General features: G+C 35.0%; 1 protein-coding gene across 1 annotated transcript; it reads left to right on the top strand.

The window, feature by feature from the left end:
* The first annotated feature begins 417 nt into the window (after nt 1–417).
* On the top strand, nt 418–25,186 carry LOC102806505 (growth hormone secretagogue receptor type 1-like). The gene is made up of 2 exons (XM_085493230.1): nt 418–744; nt 22,335–25,186. Exon 2 carries the CDS (start codon nt 22,381–22,383, stop codon nt 23,599–23,601), a length of 1,221 nt encoding a protein of 406 aa, XP_085349356.1. The 5' UTR covers nt 418–744; nt 22,335–22,380; the 3' UTR covers nt 23,602–25,186.

The following is a 25,186-nucleotide window of genomic DNA, read 5'->3' on the forward strand; positions in this document are numbered from 1 at the left end:
ATACATTGTTTATTTACATGAAATTCGAACACGCGCTGCGCGACGACCACCGCGCTTTAAATGCGTGTACACTTAGTTTTTATCGTAATCTGCCCACAATACCGATATAGATCACATACACTGCGCACACATGTTGTGACTAACTCGTAGATAATTATGCTCTGTGTTCATCGCGCAGCTGTCAACCTAACCACAATATCATATCGAGTTATTTTGGCTATAATTCATTGAACATTGAATAACAAATGGGCCATTGTAATACAATCGGTGGGATGGTGACACGGGGGTCAATTGTGTTGTATTTTAAACTGCCCGTATCATATTACAAACTGACACTGTTGTGTGTGCATCCACTCGTGTATCGGGTGGCTAAGCTGTTATGTACGTTTACACGTGTGAACAGTTGTTCTACAGTGATTAGTGTACTAGTATATGTTTTTAGCAAAGGAACTAGCTGTGAATTCAGGGACTGATTGCAGGTCGTACACACATGAGTGTATACGTGTCGTCAACGGTAACTCGTACCCATACATGGGCTCCTATACTTTGATGTGATCACCTAACTTGGTTGCTATTACACCTTGGTGAGTGATTTGGCAGTCGTGCCACGGCGGTATCTATTTCTCAGAAAGTCGTAAACTCACTTTTACGGTTAAGCTCTCCAGGGGAGCTGCTCGCGGCTCAGTGTTTGATCAACACGTGCATTTGAGTAAAATGACGTGCTATTAAACGGTGGAGGAATTGGTAAGTACATGTGTTCATTATTGCCATGTATGTTGATAGTTTAATTTGGAGGATTCTGTGTACTTTGAAAAGTTGACGAGAAACATAATCGGATAGACTTTAGTCTGTTCGCGTCAACTTTCGTCTACGAGGTAGGTACGGTACTGCAATTGCGCAGACTCGTCATTTGAAAAGACTGTTGAACAATCACTTCAGTTGGCATTATATCATCCAGCAGTACAAAACATGCATTAATAAAGTAGTTACGAACTCCTAGCGTTGAAATCAACATGGAAATATAAAAGCTGAGCCTCGCTATTTAGTTCGGGTGGGTTATTTACTTTCGTTATTAAATCTTGTATTTCAAAAGAGCAATATAATACTAGTATATAGGACTGTACAATCTATGATATATACTTAAAATTACTCGTAATTTAGTTTGTTTACAACCAATGAACTGATGATGTCTGTATGTTATGTTTTGTAGCATATATAAACGTCCGATATAACTTAGATATCACACGTCTTCCGTGGTATCTTTCATAGCCAATCATATACCACCGATAAGAATGTACTTGATTTTTACTACACGATCTTGAAAACAATTACGAAATTTACGTGAATAATACACAGTTATGAGAACAATGTTCACTGAAAATCGGTAAAAAATACTGCAAGATCAAGTTGAGGTTGTATTAATGAGAAATGGTGTCTCACGTATATTCGACTTCTTAACCGAAATGCTATCAAACCTCAATGGGACAGTGTCATGGTGTTACTAAACTATGTTTGCTTGCTGCAGCCACGCCTAGTTTGTTTGTTGAGTATTTGCTATATTTGCCAAACGCATATATGTCCATAACAGTGCTACCCCCATGACAGCACTAAATTGTAACTCATGTATTTAGATACCTAGGTTGGGTAATACTATATATACCTGCAGGATACAGGATTGATTACATTGACCACTTTTAATTGTTCGTATCTGAACCACCCTCACAACTCTGTTACGTCGTTTGACGAATTTAGAAGTTGAAAAATGGGAAATTCGCAAAGGGACGCCCTGAAGTAAATCTAAAAATGTATTTGAGTTCAGCGAATGAATAATTGTACCACCCACATCACAGTCACTAATTACGTGGACGGGTTCACAATCTATGTACTGAACTTGAATTTTCTGGCCATTTGGCTCAAACGTTTTGCTTATGAATTCTAAATTCTTGGGCCACAAATTAGCAACCTACTTATAGAGAGCAGAATAAAAAAATATAAACCAACTGTCAACTGCCAACTATATATCAAGTGGCATAAGACACCCAGTTAGATAGCACATTCCTGTACTCGTTTTCTATGGCCAACACTTAAAGCGGGAGGATCGTCACCTGCGCACGCGCGGGAATTGAGTCCCAAGCGATTATAACAACACACGCTAAGAATGCAAAGGCACATAGGTAGACGCCTTTAAAAAAAGGTTATTTCATCAGTATATTTTCAATATAATTTGAGCAACATGGCTGGCTAGTTAGGCGTTTGCGTGCGGGGAGGATTGTGTTGGTACGCCTCATCATTACACGCCTTGTAGTTAATGCCTGGATGTATCGCCTGATACAACTCCGTGACATTACATTGATTCATGCTCTCATTTATGTAAGACTGTTAACTGTATACTTTAAATTACTGTATACACCACCCAATTAATGTTCGGGAATGAACGGCGAGACTAGCTTTGTAGACGAATGTGTTTACTTAACTGTAAGCTAAACGACTTAAATAGCCAGTCATACATAGACAATGTTATGCCACACAGGAACCTCTGACATCGATGCGATTGACGTGATGATAATACAAATCGTTAGTTCTACTTAAAAAAAAAACATCACGCTCTCTCAATGGAACAATTCATCAAACTTGTATTGTCAAACTTTAAACGCACGGACGGTTTCGTACATTGGCAATAGAACAACTTTGTCCAGTTGTTTTGAATAGCGTAATTCAAAACACAAATGACTAGGTGTTCGCTTTAATTCTAAAACCAAGGGTTCACACAATGAACACTACGACGACGTCCTCATTAAATTTGAAACACCCATAGTTCAATGGCATAACTCAAAAAATCGTTACATGCCGGATCAAAGTACCATACTTTGCAGATGCGAGATGTGAATTAGGTTGAGTGATTTTAGCTTTGGGTGCCCAATGTGGCTTATATATAAGTCGCGATTTATTTTTTCATATGTCTAAATACCGTACATAACATAACTCGTTCAGCGTAGTATCAACATACCCCTTTATCTCTAACCATTGATAATTTGAAGAAAGGTACTACAATCAGAAGATTAAGATCGCAGGTCAAATATTGAGGTTAACATGAAATTGCCATCAAATTTGCATATGCGAAATCTGTAGTTTTGATAATCTTCCGATTACATCTCTCTTTCAATAACCTGCCAAGAATAATGATTTGTCGCTCTAATTGTGACAAACGGTATATAATTACGAGTCTTAAAAACAAAATAATTCATATTTATTTTAACAAATATTAATTGTACTTATAGATTACATTACGTTACATTGCTCAAACTACACATTTTGTAACGTAGTTGGCAAATCTAAAATATTTTCGTTTTCATTAAAAGTGTGAAATGAAAACTGGTACACATGTAGATTTTTTATTTTTTTATTGACATGACTGGGTAAGGTCATCGGAGGTTAATACTGTTTATTATTTTTTATTCTAAATATGCATGCATTTGTTATGATTTATAGAAATAATACCAATACGCTATACGACAAATATATAACATGTTTTTCTTGGTGTTAATATTTGAAGTGACATGATTCGTTTAAAATTTTAAGGCAAGATTGCATGAATATCTGTATACTTCATGTGTACGGACTCATTTAATATGACTTCCTGTCGTCAACCAAGCATGTTAAATGTACCCAAGCCTCAGTCTTCTTTCACACGAGTGAATACAATTCATGTATCGAATTTCGTCGAAATAGGCGACATGACTACGAGTGTCCGATTTGTTCAGGCCATTACGCCGAAGGTGATCATCGGCCATTATTCAAATCTAGGTACACTAGGCAAGGGGATTTTGTTGTCAATTTGTGACAATGTCAATAGTTTTAGCAAATATTTTTGTCATTGTTGATAAAACGATATGATATTTCAACTCCTTCTGTAAAACCAGCCGCCTGATTGCTTTGATATTTTTAGTAAAATTGATACATAGTTTTGGTTAGGAATGTAAGCACGTAGAACATTTGTTCTCATGGCTGTGGTAACAATTATATTAGAACAATTTTCATGATAAAGATAAGGTGAGCATTATTTCTTAACAACCAGTACCTAACTAGTTCTTGTGGCTGAACTGTAATTTAATTGCCTTGTTGGTGTTCTTTTATTTGACAACCATTATCCTTTTATTACCAGGTCTTTTGTATACAAACATCGTTTAGGGATATATAATTTACGAACGCCTGAAAGCGGTCGTAAATTATATAGTGCTCAAACAATGGAATGGGCGATACTACCGGATTACTAGGCGTGGACGGTGTTCGCTTAAACAAATAAACTGCAGGGACGGGGCATGTCTGAGATTATGTATATTCGAACTAAATAGTTATTCGTTCTGTGATATTCAGAGAACATATATCACGAATAAATGGGCATGGTATGCCTATGTTTCGAGAAAGTGCCGAGAAACGTTTTCCATTCTATACACTCCTACGAAACCTACGTCATTTGGACGATGTAGCCCATGACTTTTTCAGGACTGTCTATATTTAGACATACGATAGATGATAGAGGTAATAGCCGTTGTACCGTATTTTGTATCACAATGAACTGTACTCTGCGTGCAAAACAATTTAAACACGAAGCCGTCATTTGGTCAACCAGGTTGTCAGCCAGTATATATGAGTGCCAACTCAGTGTGATTCCTCACGAATGAACATCTACCGACCGAGACCTCCAGCGTAGACACGATTCATTGCATGATCCATTGTTCTCTCAGACTGTATGTCATTTCTGAAACTGCCTGGACCAAAATAAAAATGCTACCGCAATCGCTGTGTCACTTTTCAAAGTACCATGTACTCATCGATTAGAATGATAATTTGAGTATGACAACATCAAGTCTCAAAACAACGTAAACTTTACGCCTATAGGTTTGGGGTATCGGCTTGTCTAAGTACAAAAATAGATAAGCGATGAAGGCTCCAGCGATTCGCATCCTGCTTCTTAAGAAGTCTTGTGATTGGCACATGACAAATTCTGAATAGGCCACGCCTTCAAATTCATCCCTTGTCTATTTTTACATGAAAATTGTAAAAGTTGTAAAAGAGGTTAGTCAAGTGACTAGCTTTATGTATCAGAAAAAATATTTTGTTGTTTTGTTGGATTCGATCCCACATAATGTTAAATTCAAATAGGCAGCTAAAATCGTGTTCAACTATAAACAATCGTCATGACCTTGTAAGGAATATCGTATTAGTAAGTTTAGAATTTACGAGAAATACTGTTATGATAAATACAGCACTAGTAAATCAACTTATTTAAAGTTTACTCTATAAGAAAACAAATACTTAATTTACCCCATCCATTTATATTGGAATGACGTATTTCATATCAATCTTTGACACTTCGCCGTGCCTCCAGCAGTTTAATGCAAGTTAGCATTTTAGGAGTGCGATTCAGTACGTGTCGCCGAACTCAACTTGAATGACAATTTACCAAACACAATACGATATTTTGCCAAAGGTGATTGTGACCCTGACGACAATTTACATGTTTCTATTCATATAGAAATTTCTGCTTACAACTATTGGATTCTAACACGATCTAAATCCTACTTTAAGCCTATAAAACGTTCTTTTGTGTTTAGTGCTATGCTCCTTTGTTAAGTACAACAGCATAACGATGTATCGATTACAGTGAGCGGTTTTCAGGGGCGGATCTAGGATTCTGGAATGGTTTTCTACATATTCATCAATTTACTATGCCGTGATATAGAAGAATGGGAAATTTGTTTCAGTTCGGCGGATTATTTAAAAGGTTTGAAATGATACAAATTTGCCCTATAAAAAAGTGCATTTATTACCGACAAATATATTATATCCGTTACAAACCTATCAACAATTTCGAATTACTCATTATAATACTTATGGTGAACTTTATTGATTCGCTTCGTCGTCTGAACCGAATTCAATAAAAAGAATGAAGTAAATATATAAAATAGCAGCGAGGTATAAACATGTCCAGTGAGCCTCTGACACAGCCGCTCTATAAAATTACAGTGCTTCACACCTTCTCCGACATGCAGCGTCAATACCTAATGAGATCTGTGTTGGGAAGAAATGCTTTGTTGTAACGGTGTACGCAAGGCTATGAGAAAGTGTTATGTTCTTAAAGCATCGCATCCATTAAAGGTCAACCTGTTGTTCTGTAGACGTCATCTCAATAGTAAAGATACGTCGTCAAAACACAAATTAATTACAACGTCATCGGTCATTTTGCTTTCTTACCACAAGCAACACCACAGACCATTCACTGGAGTACAGATAATGAAATTAATATTTACTTTATAGGGGCCGCCATCTTGTATACGGCACGAAACTAAATAAATAACCAAGTTGGGAAACGTGTTTTAGAAATTCTCAATAACGTCAATAAAATTCAGTTTTTGTTTGGAAAACAAGAAACACATTTTTTCTAATTACAAGAAAAACATAGAACACTTGGAGCCAACCAGCGACGGCCTTACAGTTTAGATGGCTATTCGGTTTCAAATACGAGTGGTCTGTGGTACAATCTGACTCATGCGTGGACTTCATGTTTGTATTGCTATATGATAATGGTAGACCAACTATCACATGAAACCAAACAAAAATCATTCTAAAATAAAGTACTAATACCCAATTGATTCTTGATTCATCAACCCTAGAAAAAAACAACCTTTGAAATAAATATGCAAATTCGATGAGCACTAGTCGGCGAGCAGGTCCGGATTGAATGACACGATTGTACTGACGAATTTCACATAATCTAATCTTTTTTTCTGCTTTTTCTAATTTTAAATATGTACGCACATTATCTTCGATGATAACTCTTAAAGCGAAATCCAAGATCTTCAACAGAACATAGTGATTAGAACTTGTATCTTTCATTCGATCTTTGCTGAAGCATCGTATATTTATTTTATTTTGACACATTTAAACAATGCAAACGGTGGCACTATACAAAAATGCATTTTTTCTGTCTTTGGCGTTCTTGGGAATGATACAATATCAATGCTGGTCGGTCGCATTTGTACAATGAGTCTGTTTTTTCCGCCTGGATGTAGCCCGCTTTAAGAGAAAAAAATTCATATGTTTCCATTCCTGCAAACCATATGCAAGTAGTTTACAAAGACATGGTCCAAGTATATTCCTAATTTTTTTGTTAAAAGAGTTGTCATATCTAGCATGATTTACTTTAACGTGAGTTCCCCCAAATGTAAAGTGACAAATTCCTGTGCATATTCTATCAACAGTTTTTGAGATAATTCAATTGTAATATTTTATATTCATTTTTGTGAGCTTCAGTATTCATTTTGTGACTCGGCATACTTTTAATCTGTAAAAATGCTCAGGCATACATAATAATATTGTTTAAAAAGGATGATAATATAATACCGTAGTAAACTAATCCTTACATAGTGTTGTATATTAGTATTTTAAATAGTTCATTGATCTTATGTTTCTGTCAAAACAAAATTACTCGTTTTAGACTCTATTTTTTGTTTTAATAACAAAAACTAGAAGTCATATTTATCTCTAGATTCGACAAGTTACTTGAAGTAAATATTTATGTCTTTTTTGATAAACAATTATATTTGTTCATTCAAAAAAATACTATTCTAATTAAATGAATTTTGTAAATCAACAATATTAACATTGTTTGTTATTTGAATTTGTTTTAAAATTCTATATTTATTATCTTTTCAATGTTGTTATAGATCATTTTGAATAAACACGGTCAGCTTCCGTCTAATATGTTTTCCTTTTTTATATAAACCTTTCATTTTCTTATCCAATCAAATAACCAGGGTTATTACATATTAGACATTTGGTGCTTACATTGTATCTTTCCAAGTTCGTTTATTATATGATTGTAGTTTTGCCCAAAATAAAACGAGGGGAATAGTTGTATGAGTGACGACGTCTGCCACACCGTCGAGGAATACCAGCACATGGTAAGATAAACAGGGTTTAACTATGTTATTGAAACGGAGCTGTTTTTTTTTCTGCTATGCGTTGTCATCAGAGTTCTAATTACACGATACGTTATTGTCACCATTTTGTTAAACATTCACTGCTTAAATACCGATTATACTAAAATGATGTGTTTTCAAAAGTGACTCAAGGCTACATACATATTTACCTCTCAGGATGGTGCGGGAAAGAACCAAACCAATGGGCTAGGTCTTTAGGTATCTGCTATTAACAAATCCCCAACCCGACTGAATCAAGACAATTATTAATTCCGTCCAGATGTTAGCTAGATTAAGTGGCATGTTTAGACATAGTGCGTTAATAGAGTATGTATATATACATGTTATGCTAATGTGGTCGACTTTCCTATTATACAAAAATGCCGATATCCCTTTGGTAACATCTGTCGTAGAAATAAAAAAAAAACGTCCATTGATAACGTATAATGTACATTACTAAAGGATATATTGGGAGACTTACAACACACATGTAGGTTAAGCGTTATTAAACAATTATGGATTTTGGAAAAACAAATGTATTTCCGTTTTACACTGTAATGTCAGTATTAGTTGTTTGAACACGTGGGCGCGAGATTCAGTTTAACTTACATGTCCGTTTTATCGAGGTTAATAACAAATAAATCTAACAAATAATTGCATTTAATTTAACTCAGTCAATGTTTTTAATGAGCGAGCGAGCGAAAAACAAAACGCGATTAAAATGCGGTCGGTTTCCGGTCGGACAAGGTCGCTTGGTCGGAAATTAAGCGATAAGTGGTCGATGTAAAAGCGGAAGGTTGGGCGAAATGAGTACTGTATGACCATGTTTCTCGGACGAAGTCTCGACTGACAATAATGCTGACAATGGACGTTAGATAAACACGCATTGTTTGCAACTGGAAGCTTATCACCCGTTATATCAGAATCGTCAACAACAGAGTATACAGATAAGATATTATCATTTAAACCCTTTCAAAGATAAACATTATGCAAATATCCACGAAACGCCAGTTGTAGTCTTTTCTGCTAGTGTTTTAAAAACACTAATTTGAGCAACGTTATTTCGCAATTTCGATCTTTTGTAAACCTGGGGTGATGTATCAAGGTCTAAAGTAACCGTTTTATCAATTTTTGAAAAATCAAGAAAAAAGTGAAAATTTCCCTTCTCGCTACCTTAATACGTTCTCCGCCAAATTATTTAGATTAAATCATCAATGAGACGCCAGTTTATTTATTGTTCCCTATTTTACTATTTCATATGCACTTCTTCTTGTGATGGATTCTACCTCAGTCAATGAATTGTGATATATCGGCAACCTTTGTAACTCGGACAATTGTGTAATTCTTGCACGTATCTTAGAGTTTACATAAGCTTATCAGAGTCCTTCATTGAAAGTACATTAGAATAGTCTATTTGTTTTGCTGTTCACATAACATATGAGATAAATGTGCACGAGCGGTTTTGCTATGCCAAGACAATTTAACCACTTATCCACTTAATATACGAACATATAAGTCTACAGTTTAAAATCTGTGTAAAGTACGTACTCCATGACGGTTGAGACTTGCAAATCTGTGAGCAAGAATTACTTTTCAAGTTATGGTTCAATCTAACGGTCTTGACAGTTTTACAGTATTGACGAGCTTAGCAACATGCGTAACGACGGACACATTTGAGAGCAATGTGTCCAAGGATAACAAGCGACTTGGAGTAACAATAAGTAATATAACTATATACCTAATCAAAAGATTTCTGTGGTATAATTCAAAATCGTCACATTTGTAACTTATTTTTTTATCAAGGTCACTAACGCAAGGTTAATGCAACTCACCGGCTCCATTTATGGTCAACATACTTGTGTTAATCATTTGTATACATGCTTCATATTGGAAAATCCATGGCCTTTAACTCATAGTATTTAGTGGGGCTTCGATAAATATAGCATACATTTCACCATATTACATTGAATCTAGTAACAACATATAATAGCGTAAGGGCGGTAGTCGTCGCGCTGCGCATATGCGACATTTTTGTGTTGATTTTCCCACAATCCAATGCGCTCTTCTAATGGTACGAGGTTCGACCTGTGCGCGACTAGCACTAATTACCGCTCATAGCTCCTTCGATGCCCTCTAAACATCTAATAAAATATTAAAGCTTGGTAACGTCTCAGTTTGTACTCGTTGTTCTTCGCAACAGTCAAAGTCGCCATCTTTGATTATATGAGACCCATATATCTCGCGCATGCGTGGCGCAACGACTACCGCCTTTTGATCATTTTTATTCGGTTACTTGTTTCGTAGAGAGTACAATAAGAACGTGTTAATTTCCGCCGTTTATATAAACTATATTTCCCAATGCCCTAGGTTATTATTATTTCGATAAAATCAATCTGTCATCTTAAAGAAAATTCAACAAAATCTAACAACGTCTTCTTGGTAATAAATTACTTCACATGGATCTACTTTTTAAAAATACTTTTTCAAAACAAATTTTGATTAAATTTTTATATTGTATTGTAACGCCACATAATCTCAATCGTGAGTGTGTGATAACTTAAATTAATCGTGCATAAAGTGGGCGTCTGGCATACAAACTGGCTCAATTGAAATTATTAGCATTTTACATTTTATAAACGTCTTCCTAATGAGGTGATTTCAGTGTCTATTTATTGAAAATTAGGCATACAGTATATATTCCAAAGATTACTGATATGATTGTTCTAATAAATCAAAGAAAATATCTATAATAATGAGACAACATCAAAACATTCTATATGATATATAGTGTATAATATTATATATATGACTGTAGCTACGAATTCTAGGTACCACTGATGTAATGTATCACTCTTACGTGTTCTTTTCATATTAACAAATAAGAAAACATGTCAACTCTAAATTAATCTGTAGAATTTCGGCAAGGTTATATTTAATTTATGTAAAATATACGCGCATATGACAGAGAGTGATATTACTTTTGTGATTTATTGCCGATTGGAAATGTAATTGTTATAATCTGTATTCGACGTTTACATAATGACACGACGATATGCCGTGATTTATTTTCTGAAAATAGGAATTGCTTTTTTTATGTTGCAATTATACTTTGTTAATGTGGCAAGAGACTCTGTCTTTCACTACATGAATCTTACTGTCATCATCCCGGTGGTAATCGCACGTGACAATCACAAGTAGAAAGATTTGTTATGTTGCTTTAGGAAATGATTCTAACACCGCTTAGCTTTATTTGTGTGTTTACATTGATAAGTTTATAGTCGACCTAACACCTGCTTTCTTTGATTCGGATCCATGTCAATTATCCCGCACTAGCAGGACGTTCGGGAATAGTCTAGTTTAATGTATGTGTACATTATATGATTACTAATAGTATGAATATATGATTTGTCAATAATAATTTTATCGAATGTGGGAAAATCCAATTTTCGAAAGTTTTTCAACATTTTCATTGATTTTAAAAACTGACCGATTACAGGAATGACATTTGCAGATGGTGCTCATTGATTGATTAATCTAGTAGTCAAGAATTAACAACGTTTCAACACGTACTATTATCATGGCATTGCGACAAATTCGCCGTGAGGCTGCAATTATGAACGGTGCATTAAAAAAATGTATTTCATAACGTAGTTATTACAGTAAATACGTTATATCAATATATCAAAATCGAGATGAAATCCAATATGACGATGGTGTTGATAAAAAAAAAAACACGCCTTTTTCAAAATGCCAATCATGATCGTCAAACTGTATGGGATGAAATTTAAAAATGCTACTTATGAACATCTCTGCTTGCATCATCTCTTCTTTAATTCTTTATAGAACGTGCGCGTTTTGTAAGTCTGTTATCAGTCAGCTCAAGAGCTAAATCAATAGGCTAAACAGTCAATGCCAGTTGACGAGCCAAGATGTTAAAATTGGATTCAATACTGGCAAATCAAATTCTGCATAGATATGTCTCTAGCGCACGATTCATTTAGTGTACTTTGTTTGGATTCAGCAGCCTTCAAAACAAAATATCACATGTAATATCCATCACGTTTTCACGATTTACTCGTAAAGGCTTGTTGGCTGTTCCATCTCTGGACACCAGTGCGAATATTTGCTGGTGTACCTAACAAAGGATTCCAGGACTAGACGCAAAGGTTTATTGGCTTAATGTATGATTTAGATAGTTTTATAATGCAAATTCCCTTGAAAGAGTTGTAAGCAGAAATTTTCATCTGTAAAATGATTGTACCCGTGTCCATTTTATTCCTACTATTGCCGGATTTCCAGCTCTGATTGCGGCCATTTTTTTACTATTTCTTTGTTAGAGGTAGTAGGAAACAAACATACTCATAGCGTATATTACAATAGAATATATTTCAAGACGTACACTACATATCGGTTAGGCGCACTTAATGATTGTATATTTTGGGAACTTAAGTATGTTTATTGTTTACGCTGTAATGTCGGTAATAGTTTTTTTAAACAATGTGCTCTCGAGATACCACTTAACGTACAAGTCAAACTCCGTGCCTGGGTTCATCCAACCAAAGTTTCTAAATATTAATTAATTATGTAATTTAGTTGGGTAATTTTCGTTTTCGCTAAATTATTCAGACAGACTACTGATAGATGGTGACATAGTGTACAATCCGAGGACCGAGTAAATGGTTTGATGTTCTCTATGAGAAGGTATTACAGAATAACAAAATAAAAGCGATTTTTCGGGTGATAGATTCTATCTCAGTCAATAACTGGTAAAATATCGGCAACCTTTGTTACTCGGTCAATTGTGTAATTTGTGCACGAATCGCAGAGTTTACAAAAAGCTTATAAAAGTCCTCAATTCAAATAGAATAGTTTATATGTTTTTCCGTACAAACAACATATCCGATAGGAGTGAATACGCGATTTAAGTATGCCAATGCAATAACACCACTGAGGCACTTAACACGAGCATGAAAGACTACAATTTACGAATTGTGTAAAGTACTCAATAACTGTTGAGACGTGCAAATCTGTTGGCAAGAGTAACTTCTCATGTGATAGTTGAATCGGATTTAATCGTGCTAGAACCTGCTATAAGTTTAATATTAACATTATAAAAGTTAAAACAAAAATAATTGGATATGTTTTTGTGTTTCGCTTATTTGCGTCGAAATTAATGCATGTGACACTGTCGTTCTATTTGAAGTATTGTATCACCAATTTGACTACATACGTCACGACTGGCACATAAATAGAGCGTCCGCAAGGATAACAACGACGTCTAGTAACATAATTCATTACCCAACCAATCGGTTGGCAATAGTGTAATTTAGAATGTAAATTTTTCTTAATACATTCATTTATTTTCAACGCAAGGTAAATGCAACTCACCGTGTTCATTTCCTTACAAGACGCTGGTGCAGCACATATCATTCGTATTCTAGATTCATACCATGTGGCAATAGTTCACTTGACTTAAAATTTAAAATGCCTTGATACCAATGCAATTTAAATGAGTATATAGCGTTATTTAAACCGACTTCGGTAAATATAGCACAAATATCATCATATTGCAATAAATCCATATGTGATATATTGGCGGAGTATAATTATGATCCGCCTGTCATGCACCCTGCATAAAACCTTATCAATAGAGTAAACTAACCTGTCTCACGACGGTCTAAATCCAGCTCACGTTCCCTGTTGGTAGATGAACAATCCTTTTTGCTCAGTAATTTATGTGATGGGGTTTATTAAGAGACAGAAAGAGCATGTTTTATTTCCGCTTATATACACTGCATTTCCCAAATGCTCTGGGCAGCATCTTTAAAACTAGGCTTGATAAATCCTGGGTGTAAAATGGCAATTTAAAAAGTCTTCTTGCATATGTAGGACGTATCACTACTTAATTATTTTGAGAAACATATCTTGATAAAATGTGTTCTCAATAGTAATGTACCGCATACAAATCACGAGTGTATCATAACCAAAATTATTCTTAGATTGAGTAAACATCTGACATTTTTTCTGATTTAACCAGTCATATATGTGTATGACTTGTTTCACGTATTCCTACTTCTGTTGATTTTAAGAGTATTTTAACGAAAAAAACTCGAATCTGAGTGTTTGTAAACTATTATTCATGAATACAGTAGACGTCTGACATACAAACTGTCTCATTTGAATTAATTAGCAATTTACATTTTACAATCTTCTTTCTGATTATATGATAATATATATTTATCTGATACTAATCATACAGTATATATTCTAAATAATATTGATACAATTGTTATATAGCCTATATGAGACTGTAGCTTTGATTCTAGGTATCCCTGATGAAATGCGTGATTCTGTATCTACATTGAATCAATTTCCATTGCATGTTCTTTTCATAACGACAATGTAGAGAACATATCACCAAGCATTAATCAGGAAAGTATCCGACAAGGTGCTATTTAATATACGTAAAAATAACGCACAGAGAGTGATATTATTTTTTATATTTATTGCTGACCGCAACATTGATTGTGGTAATTGGCATTGGGTGTTTGCCTAATGACAAGACAAAATTGTTTTATTTGTTTACTCACATTTTTTATGTTGCAATTATCGCTTGGTAATATGACAACCTGGGATGTAATGTTTTACGACATAAACTTCACTGCAAACATCCCTTGAGTAATCACACGTGACAATCGCACGTATAAATCTCTGAACGTGTCAAATGTGGAATCATTGCTGATACGAAATATTTCTAACACCAATTAGCGGTAATTTCATATATTCATTAAAAAATTATCTTGACCAACAATTTTCTACTTGAATTTAGGTACAATATTAAATAACACGCACTAGCCGGACGTTATGGAAGTTTATTCATTAGCAAACCGTGGGGAAAATTATATTAGAATATGTGAACATTGAATTCGCCAGTTTTTCAACATTGGTTGCTTGTTGTAGTAATGATAAGATATATGGATATATAATGTTTAATAACTAGTCAGAACTACGTTTTATATATTGACGAATCATAGTAAAAGTTTGAAAATATATCTGACACAGAACGTTTTAATGCGTTCCCAATCAGGAATATAACTTTTGTGATGCAATGTCTGTTCATTTGTATTTTATCTACCACCCCCAGTGGTGAGGCAGTGGCAAACGTAAACGTCTCAAAATAAAACAACGTAACAACATGTACTATCATTTGTTACATGTTATTGCGAGATATCTGCCACGAGGCTGTCCCTAAGCACGCAGTAAATATGCAATATTATATTTGTAAATTTGATTTGCATGAAAAATGTGTTATATATCATTGCCTTTATTTGTATGTGTTATCTCATCTTAATTGTTCCTAGGTTTATCATTCGGTTTGTCACTATACAAACAAGTAATCTTAAAGTTGTCAATAATATCATTGTTATATATCTAGTTAATCTGGCTGATATTTGGCACATACTCACTTATGAACTAACTCAAACATATCTGATGATATAGACATTGCAGATCGATGGAAAAGCATTTGTATATTACACACACCTAAGCAGTAAAATTACGTGGTCCTTGCACGCAAATTTAAATGTTGGCGCCACCAACCATGCAGACGCAGGAAGATTGTTTAGATATTATCCAAAATAGTGTGTGGTAACTTTTTGAAATGCGACCAACATAAATGTACCACTGTATACCAATAGTTGCAAGTATTCATCAATATGATATTTCGTGTTCTATCGTTTCTCAAAGATTCGCCGTCTCCAATTCTCCAAACCTTACAGTGGTTTGGCACAGGATTCGTTTTCTTCGCTGAACCGCCTCTAAATGCACGTAGATCGCTGATAAAACTAGTCCGCAATTTAGATAAAAGTTTATCAATGTAATTATATAACGGTAAATACAGTAATAGGTTAAAAAGAGTGGACTAGAGTTTCTAATAATAAATCTATAATCGCAGCCGACAAACTGGCCGAAACATACGACCAAGAAACGCGCGTGCGCGCATATAATTAAATAGAACGCGTTAAGAAGAAGCCTATGACGCGCGCATTGACAAAACGCATTGATGTATGAACATGTGATAAGCAGAATATAAAAATTCGTGAGTGTAATTAATCTTGGAACATATGAAAATTACTAGCATAATTTTGCGGTTCTAATTTCTGTAGATGCAAAATATTATATCGTTAATATAGTAGTCAGTGCTCGTTTTCCCACGAGTACCTGTCTCTGTAGTTTTGTACTCCCGCAGCCCATTTAGCTTGTACGCATGCTCGGGGAAAATGAATATAATAAATTGTCCGTATCAGCCAGAAACCAGACATTCCAGACATCTCATGGAATAGACAACGTAATGTCGATGAAGGTATGTTGATTGCAATAGCTTCTTATAAATACATTAGAGTATTGGTATTGATTAGAATATATATTCAGCGAAAACGATCCCTGTAATATATCGATGTATTTGAATTGTACTCGTTTAATTGTTTACATTGCATTGGCGTTCAGTTATTTTAAAACTTGTGTCAAAAGACTAGGTGTTTTCTGACATTCTGAAAAAAAACGTACTAAGATTAGTTGAGGATTCCGATACAAAAATAAAAATAAAAAGACTTAAACAATGATTTGTTTATTTTCAATGTGCATGAATCGAATTTGTTGATATATTATGATCACACTGCAGCATTTTGAGTAATCGACTTCATGTTTCGTGTTTCGTATTTAGCACATTACACATCATTCAATCATTTGCAGGAGTAGATTACTGTGATATTGGAAGTTTCAAAATTGTTTTTCTAAAAATGCACATTGCAGATAGACAAGCAGCATTGTTTTTAATGCAGTAACTATTTTTTTGTGGATTGGCATTCGTTTCATTCTAAGATATAGGTGAATGTGGCGGACAAATTAGGAGAAACTCGGAGAGCGCAATTCTCCACCATAAATGATAATTGCATACCGAACTACCCAACCTCTGTTCTGTCGTATACCATTATCAATATGTTTGTTAACTCAAGAAATTAACTTATCAGACAATGAAGGAGAATCACTTAAAATTACGAACCATTTATTTCCTGAAATCTACTCTATTTATCTAATCTATTTCTATTGAAAAACAACCTCTTCTTTAAAATACAGGATAGTTTTATTAACCTTATCAGTTATTTGGCTACGAACCTTTTACCGATTGGTGCCCCTGCTGAGAATATCTTGAGAATTCATTCTCACATCATATAAATATAAAGTATATAAATATGAATAAAAAAATGTACCTATACATGTAACAAAGTTCTCCCCATGTGAATGACACCTTTTAAGATGTTTTCATGAAATTCCTTCAATAATATAGTTATAATTGAAAAAATCATTCCCGAAATTCTGTTTTTGTGGTAGGCGTACTCATTGTACTGTACACAAATTTAATGAAATTTTTGTTTGTGTCAAGGGCAATCCCTCTTAATGATTTCATGAGAATTGTCTTGCTAACACACAATCCAATAAACCAGCCAACAAACCAATGCCACCAAAAACATAACCTTTTCGGCAGAGGTAATTAAGTTCATTAGCTTAAAAGGGCCCGGGTAATACAAATGATCTATATAATTGTCAAAATTATATATGATTTCGCTAATTTGAGACCAGGGAAACGAAGATCCCACATATAAGCTTGATCCCACATATCAGCTTGAATGGAATAGAACGTTGGATTATACAACAACAATAAACATGAGATTAATAGTCATAATTAGAAACATAAATCAATATACAGGTAATTTCAATTTCATTTGTGATTGTTGTTTTGGGGCTTTTTTCGAAATTGCATAGGTGATTTGCATAGCAGATATGATACTTATATGAGCAAAACACTGCAATGCAATATAAAAAAAAATGAAGGAGATAACTGCCATTTTGTCGTTAATATTATTGATGATGGTTGGGTGACTGTTTACATACAGTGGATCGAAATTAACGTAATATTACCGCCAGTGTTATTGGTAGAAGATAAATGTACTAGTGGCTTACTGACAATTGGCACCACGTTGTCGGACTACCCGGGTGACATAAATCACACAAAGGAGCACATATGCAACTAGAATCATTTGTATGTCAGTTTTCATTTGACCTGGGATAATTTGTCATCAATGTTCTCATTCTCAACGCATGCTGTGTCGAGGCAAGCCTTGATTGCGAGTTCAAATCTCGAGTTCTATGTTGTGTGTTTGTTGGCACGTACAATTCTCAGTTTCCTACATCTGCAGCGGTGGTTTGGCAGTATTTATGCATTTAGAACACAAAATAAATGAATATAAACTCACAAAGTCACAAAGAAAAACATTTTTTTTGTATTTAGGCTGACTGTCAGAGTACCGAGTAATTGCAAATATTTTAAATGCGTATAACTTGACAGTGTATTTGGTGATTGTATTAATCTTGAGTTTTTGTATCAGAGACCGGAATTGTGCGTCAGGTTTCAAAGCGCTGGCTAATTTATCTTATATTGTCAATATGCATATATTAGAAATTAATTCTTTTTTAAGATTCATTTCATTCAAAATGCCGTGAGACATTTTTCGAGTAGGTTGATAATCGTATCCGTGTACATGAAATACGAACTGTTATCATACTATATGAACGAGCATGGTACTATATATATGTATTCAATACACAGCAATTATTACGATGATGTTTACCATGCTATTTGAAACATCATAAGTTTTAAAGAAGATTTGCATTAATATTAGACATTGTTTGATTATATTTGTACACGATTACTAATATTACTATTACTACTAAAACAAGCTCTGAATGTATTTCGGATGACAATATTGTATATTAATCCTAGAAAAAATGTACTATCATAAGACCATCAACATACCCAAGAATCGAAGACATTGGATATACACGTGTCGATAATGAGTGAATAAGTTAAGCTATTGAAAACACCATCAGCTGGCACACCATATCGTTAATCGCATTTGTTCCAAACGTACCGCGTAACAATAACTTTCATTTTAATTGCTTTTAAATCTTTTTCTAGTTTGATTATTTTAATCTTGTTTTTGTTACAACTGACAGCTGGATGTCTATAAAACTCCAGAACAATAGTCTTTGTGTCTTGTAATCACTTATCACTGAAAGTAAAATACGTTTTATTCTATTTGCCATGGTTTTAGCAACCACTCATAGACTAACCAATATGATTTTTCGTTGCGTTTTTGAGTTGCGTGAAAGACGCGCGCCGAACGTCTGCCACAAAACTATTTGATTTTGAACTCTTTCTTTATTTAGCTCACATCGGAAGGCCGATCTTTGACAGGGGAATATTGCGTCTGAACACCCTTACTTCAACGAAATTGACCATCATCAAATGTGTACAGCACATTATTAATTAAGCATGGAAATATATCCCCAAACTAATTTCGCGTTGTTGAACCCGACGCAATGTTTGTCGCCACTATAACGCTATGACCTTTGTTGTCCTGTTCGATTTCACGCATAACGCGGCATATTTAACAATCAATTAACAGCACTTCAATGTGTAAATAATTTAACATGTTGTAAGTCATAATGATGGACTTACCGTGCTGGAAAATTGTATATATCTCACTACGCACGCCTGGTTGGTTTGTACCTTTTAAATGCTTATTCAAAGTACCTATTTCGTGCTGTTATATAATTCGGGTACAATGACTTCTAGATAAGACTTATTTGTGTTTATGCATTATTATCGTGATATGAAAAGGAATTGTATGATTTGTTTGTGTTCAAAGTTCTTTTTTCTCATATTTAATTTCTTACGCTGAATAAAACGTCTACATTTTGATCGAAAACATTAATCTTAATTTGACGTGACAACTGCCTCTCTAATAGTAAGACACATTTTTATGTGTGCTTTATATCAAATAATGATTTTCATATAAATGTTGGTTTCATATACTTTTTACAGTCTCTGAGCGAGGGGAATTAAACATGTACAATCGTGACCAACACAATTATACTGACAATGAACGATTGATAAAAAGATCTATTTGCCTTATTACACTGACAGAATTAAACATTTGCTAAATGGACGTCAATTAATATTGTCTAGCTGTACAGTACTTATATAAAATACAGGTTTATCTAGTAGCTGTGTAACCGTCGTACAGATGAATAGAGATACATTCTGTGAAAGTTTAGCGGCAACTTAAGCACGTAGTACCTCAGCAATTGTATAACGGCGCATGCGTATGTCCGCACTGTTTATATGAATCCAATCATAGATTGCCTAACCGTCCACACACACGCTATTCGGTTTTGCAGTCTACTATATTTTAAAAGAAGTAACGTTTGTCACGCTGTGCTTAGACTTTTTCAGTCTCGATCAATCTGCTAATAATTTTGATCATGGATCGGAAGGACGGGGAGATTGATTTTTATGCGACAAAATTCACTTAAAGCGTTGTATAGACTTGGTGAATGTATTGAGCTCATTACGTTTACACAAGTAAGAATTCATTTAAATTGTAATTATTTCCAAAAAAAAATCACGATCTGAACAAAGTAATATATATTCTAATTGGTAAAGGTTATTGACTCCGGAGGCGGCATATCCGCCGTGACGCAGTCTGTCTGGAAACTTAAACGGCTAATTGCGCACTCTGATTCCTAACTCACTAATTATGTATCTGCGTTACCGTGCTTATCGTCAATGGATTGACCTTTGCACTCTGAATATTACTCAAGATCTGTCATAATAAACTATCCCGGTACCAATCCCTAACTATGAAGCAAAATTGTCTTTCAAAGAGTACATCGATCCACATTTTACGATGATTTTATAACATATAGCTTAATAACGAACCGAATGAACGCTTTTGCTGCCGCACTATCGCAACACTGTGCGCTATGTACACGACGTACTTGACAATATGACGTCATATTCAATAGTTTGCATTACGTTTTGTGGGCAATTCTGTGATTGGGAAAATTTGTGCAAAACAAGTATATATACTTAAGTAATATATGCTTTGTTTTGTAGAACAATAGTGTGCTTTTTTTCTTTAAATAAAACACCCCTGCTGAGATATCAACAACTTGCTATGATGTAACCTGCTGATAGTGTGAATAGATTTCATCATCCGGGATAAGTTGTCACGGTCCGGAATGGTATGATCTTTTTACTCTTTGTGAGGCGAAAATAGTTTGATATATGTTTTAAAGTTCGCATTCATTATTAACGGCAATTGGGTAAATATTATTAAAAGAGCCTGAAGGTCGTAAATAACAAAGCTGTAATATATTGTATTATGATAACTTTGTGAATATGCGTCAATGTGTTTGTGTGAGTAAGATTGTAAAAAAAATATTATGTTATATTATGAAATAAAGAAAGAGTACTTACCTAGTACACAACAATTTTGAAATCAAAGAAACCTATTAGCGGACACTGTTTGGAACGAAAAAAGAGTATTTGTCCTAGTAAATGCTGAACAACAATTATATGCTTTCTAAATTTGAGGTCTGTTTTGGACTAAGGACAAGACACAACATTGTAACACTAGATAGCGGACATCAATGTAACCAGTGAATCATGACATTTGTTTTGCAGTACTTAATATTCTAATGCAAATTATATAAAAATTAAAATGGTGGTGAGCTAGGCTTTGGAAACATTATACAAGGCCAATCAATCTATGCGGTCATATGGTGATATGGTAAATGCCATTACTGCCGACTGTAGTTAACAGAGCGCCATCAGGCGGTTGTTTTCACAACATTACACGCGTTCCACGCTTAATAAAAATATCATAAGCATAATTATAAATTTACTAATGTATTTTGTATATTCATTAAAACTCCTTACTTATAGATTGTTAAATATAACATACATAGATGCAGGTTGATTATCATTCTTCTTTTCAGTTGATGCAACTTCACACTTTTATTTGGAAACGGAAACTACATTCACTATAAGCTGTGCCGTTGGGTGGCGGAAAGATAATCACGAAAAACAACTTAAAATAATATGTTTAAGGTTTCATTGCCTTGTGAATGTTTGTAGTAGAAAACTAAACGCAGATGGTTCACATATATCGGGGAGCATAAAATTGTCATATGCATGCTGCGTTTCGCGTTGATTTAAACGCATCCCTGTTGTTAGGCATAATTGTCATTACGCGTGATATCTGAGGGCGCTGTATAGGTAGGTGGGCGACAAACTCAGTCACGACTCTTGACTTTCACTCTGTTACTGTGTTCATATAACGGCGTCGGTCAGTTATACGTGAAATGTTATGTTATGCTCGGTCCGTGTTATCGCGTTGTCTCACCCAGTATATGTACTTGCTCATTTCTGTTTCTTGTCTATCCTAGATAAAATCAGCAGTATAACCATTCGGGTCATCATATGTGAAAGACAATGAATACCAGCAGCGATTATAATGATCTGATCGACACTAACCAGTGTGTCATCGATGCACGAAGTAAAAATCTCACGGATATCTACACAGCACCGGGTACACCAGAGCTTCTCTACGATTCCGAGCATATATTGCTAACCCGTATCATTCCAGCTACGATAACATGTCCGTTTGGTATCATACTCAACTGTCTGTTTCTCTACGTAGTATTCAAAGTGTCAGCCATGCGTACATTGACTAATATGTATCTATCGAACCAAGCCATCGTAGACTGTATGTTTCTAAGCTTATACTATATAGTGCAGGTCGGTGAACCGTTGTCAACTGATGTCGTACACGATAAAAGTTTCCTAGGACCGGTTGGATGTTTTATTGTGAACATTGCTCTAGATATTTGTCTCTTCGTCTCTGAGTTTAACATCGTGTTGGTGACCTTCGAACGATACATGGCAATTTGTAAACCGTTTACTTATGAGAGAATTAGTTCTAAGTCTCGCACATTCGTACTTATTTTACTTACATGGATTGTTGGCCTTGTGTTCTCCGCTCCGATCTTCAAATTTTATATTAAGTGGTACACTGTATGTATTATATGGCCGAAAAGTAACGAGACAATTTCTCTACAGATGTCGTATTCCAATTGCTTCGCCGGCGTCTGGACACCACTTGATGGCATATTACACAGTTTGACGCCGATAATTGCATTCGTTTTAGTAATCACAATAATTATTGTGCTCAATGTGTTAACGACAAGAGAGCTGCAAAAAAGTGTGCGGAGATATTCAGTTAGTGCCCATGATTTGAAACAGAGGCTTCATCAACAACGGCAGATAGTGGTTATGTTAGCGGTGACGGCGGGTGTGTTATTCGTTTGCCTATTGCCGTATCATTTAGATCTGATCATCGGGTACTTATACAACACAACACATCCTAACAGTGTAATCATTATGCCCCAGGCATGGGAAGAGCTGGCTCGGTGGCTGCCGATGGTGAATTCCTCAGTGAATCCCATTGTTTATGGAATATTGAACAAACAATACAGACGGGCGTTTATCAACACTCTTGGATGCTGCGACAATTGTCACGAGAAGGACAAACAGCAGGATTACATGATGACATCTGTCACCACTTGTACCACCACACGAAGTTCGAGCACAACTGAAACGACCTACAAATTGAAGTCTAACTCACGGGTTCCTTTCAATGAAATACACTCTTAAACTTTCGATTTATAGCTGCGGTGATTCTTCAACTTGATATAAATCAGGTCGTTACTCTCATCAGCAAGATACGTGTAGATATGCGCAGCTAGCAACCAATAACTCGATGTTCAGAGAAAGTTGTAAGCGCGTACTTGTATAACCTAGTTTTAAAAGGCCGTAGTCGTCGCTCCGCGCATGCGCGAGATATGGGTCTCATATCAACAAAAATGGCGATTTTGACTGTTGCGCGCCCCAACTAGTACAAAGTGAAAGTTTCCCAAGGTACGTTTATGGTGATTGGAAGGTATGGAAGGAGTAGCCGGCGGTAATTAGTGCAAGTGGTGGCCAGGGCCAAACTCGTACTCATGATTTAATTAGAAAAGCGCATGGGATTATGGAAAAATCAATATTTTTTCACACAATTGTCGCACATGCGCGGCGCAACGTACGACCGCCGCCCTTTAACCAGAATAATGCATGATTTACACCAGGGAGAGTATTTGGCTACAAATGCCGACATATATGGCTATAATTATTATATACAATTCAAAATATCGAAAATATATAGAGATAATTGTTGCCGTGCTGTACTGTAATATTAAATCTGTTATATATGTTTCTTATATATACCAATTCTCCCAGTGAAAAAATGTATACATTGGGCTTGTCTTCATTGGAGTTGGGGTTATTTAAGTAGTATGTGCACCGGAATTAAATTACCTCAATAGTGACTGATTCGCATACTTTGCGTGGCTCAGTGTATACATGACATTAATATACCATATGTTGGTCAAGAATATGTCATCTTCTACTCCTTTAGATTCATTGCTCACATGTATGCGTCATCTAATTACTAATTAATGTTTCCGCACCACTGAATATATTACAGGGTTCTTTTTATCTTGCCACTCTTTGCTTTGTTCACTGCAATGTATTACTTACAATTACTCTTAAATAGGGTACACTAGGTGGTTTATCTATAAGCAATCATATTTTTGATATTATGTGTGTAATCTGCAACTACCAGTTGGTGCATTATTCATCACGACTCGTACAAATTGAATGAGAGTATAACGTGGCTACGTTCGAATAGGCATGGCATGTTTCGGTGGACCGCGAATGGATTTGCATATTCCCGTGTATCATATATTTTAATGAGCGGGTTGTCGTGCAGAGTTTTTTATCCGATTATTAATGACACATCTGTCAGTGTTTGGTATGTCTAAATATTGATTCAATGGTATCAATCTGCATTTCTGAGATACGGAATGTCATTTTATGATATTCGTCCTTGTGTTGACTTGGATATTGAAGTACAATTTGAGCGGGATGTCATGATTATGAAGAGAGAATTGCTAGTAACGTTTTTATTCTAATAATTTGGAACAGCAAAAAATAAATTTGTTATGTTAGTGAAGGAACAAAGTACTATTACTTTAATTGACGTTATTCACACACCCATTTTGATTGTTATCGAGTATTGCATAAATGTTGATATTTCTTTGCGCATTTTGAAAAGGCTCGTTATAACTTACATTTGGTGGCTGTAGAAACATGATTGTTGAAATAAAATAAATAAATAAATAAACGCAATGTAATTGAA

The sequence above is a fragment of the Saccoglossus kowalevskii genome, chromosome 18 (genome assembly GCF_978046115.1).
Source record: "Saccoglossus kowalevskii chromosome 18, keSacKowa6.1, whole genome shotgun sequence".
NCBI classification, from domain to species: Eukaryota; Metazoa; Hemichordata; class Enteropneusta; family Harrimaniidae; genus Saccoglossus; species Saccoglossus kowalevskii.

Excerpts from the sequence above, each read along its gene's own strand:
- LOC102806505 (XM_085493230.1), top strand. The coding sequence starts at position 22,381 with ATGAATACCAGCAGCGATTATAATGATCTGATCGACACTAACCAGTGT.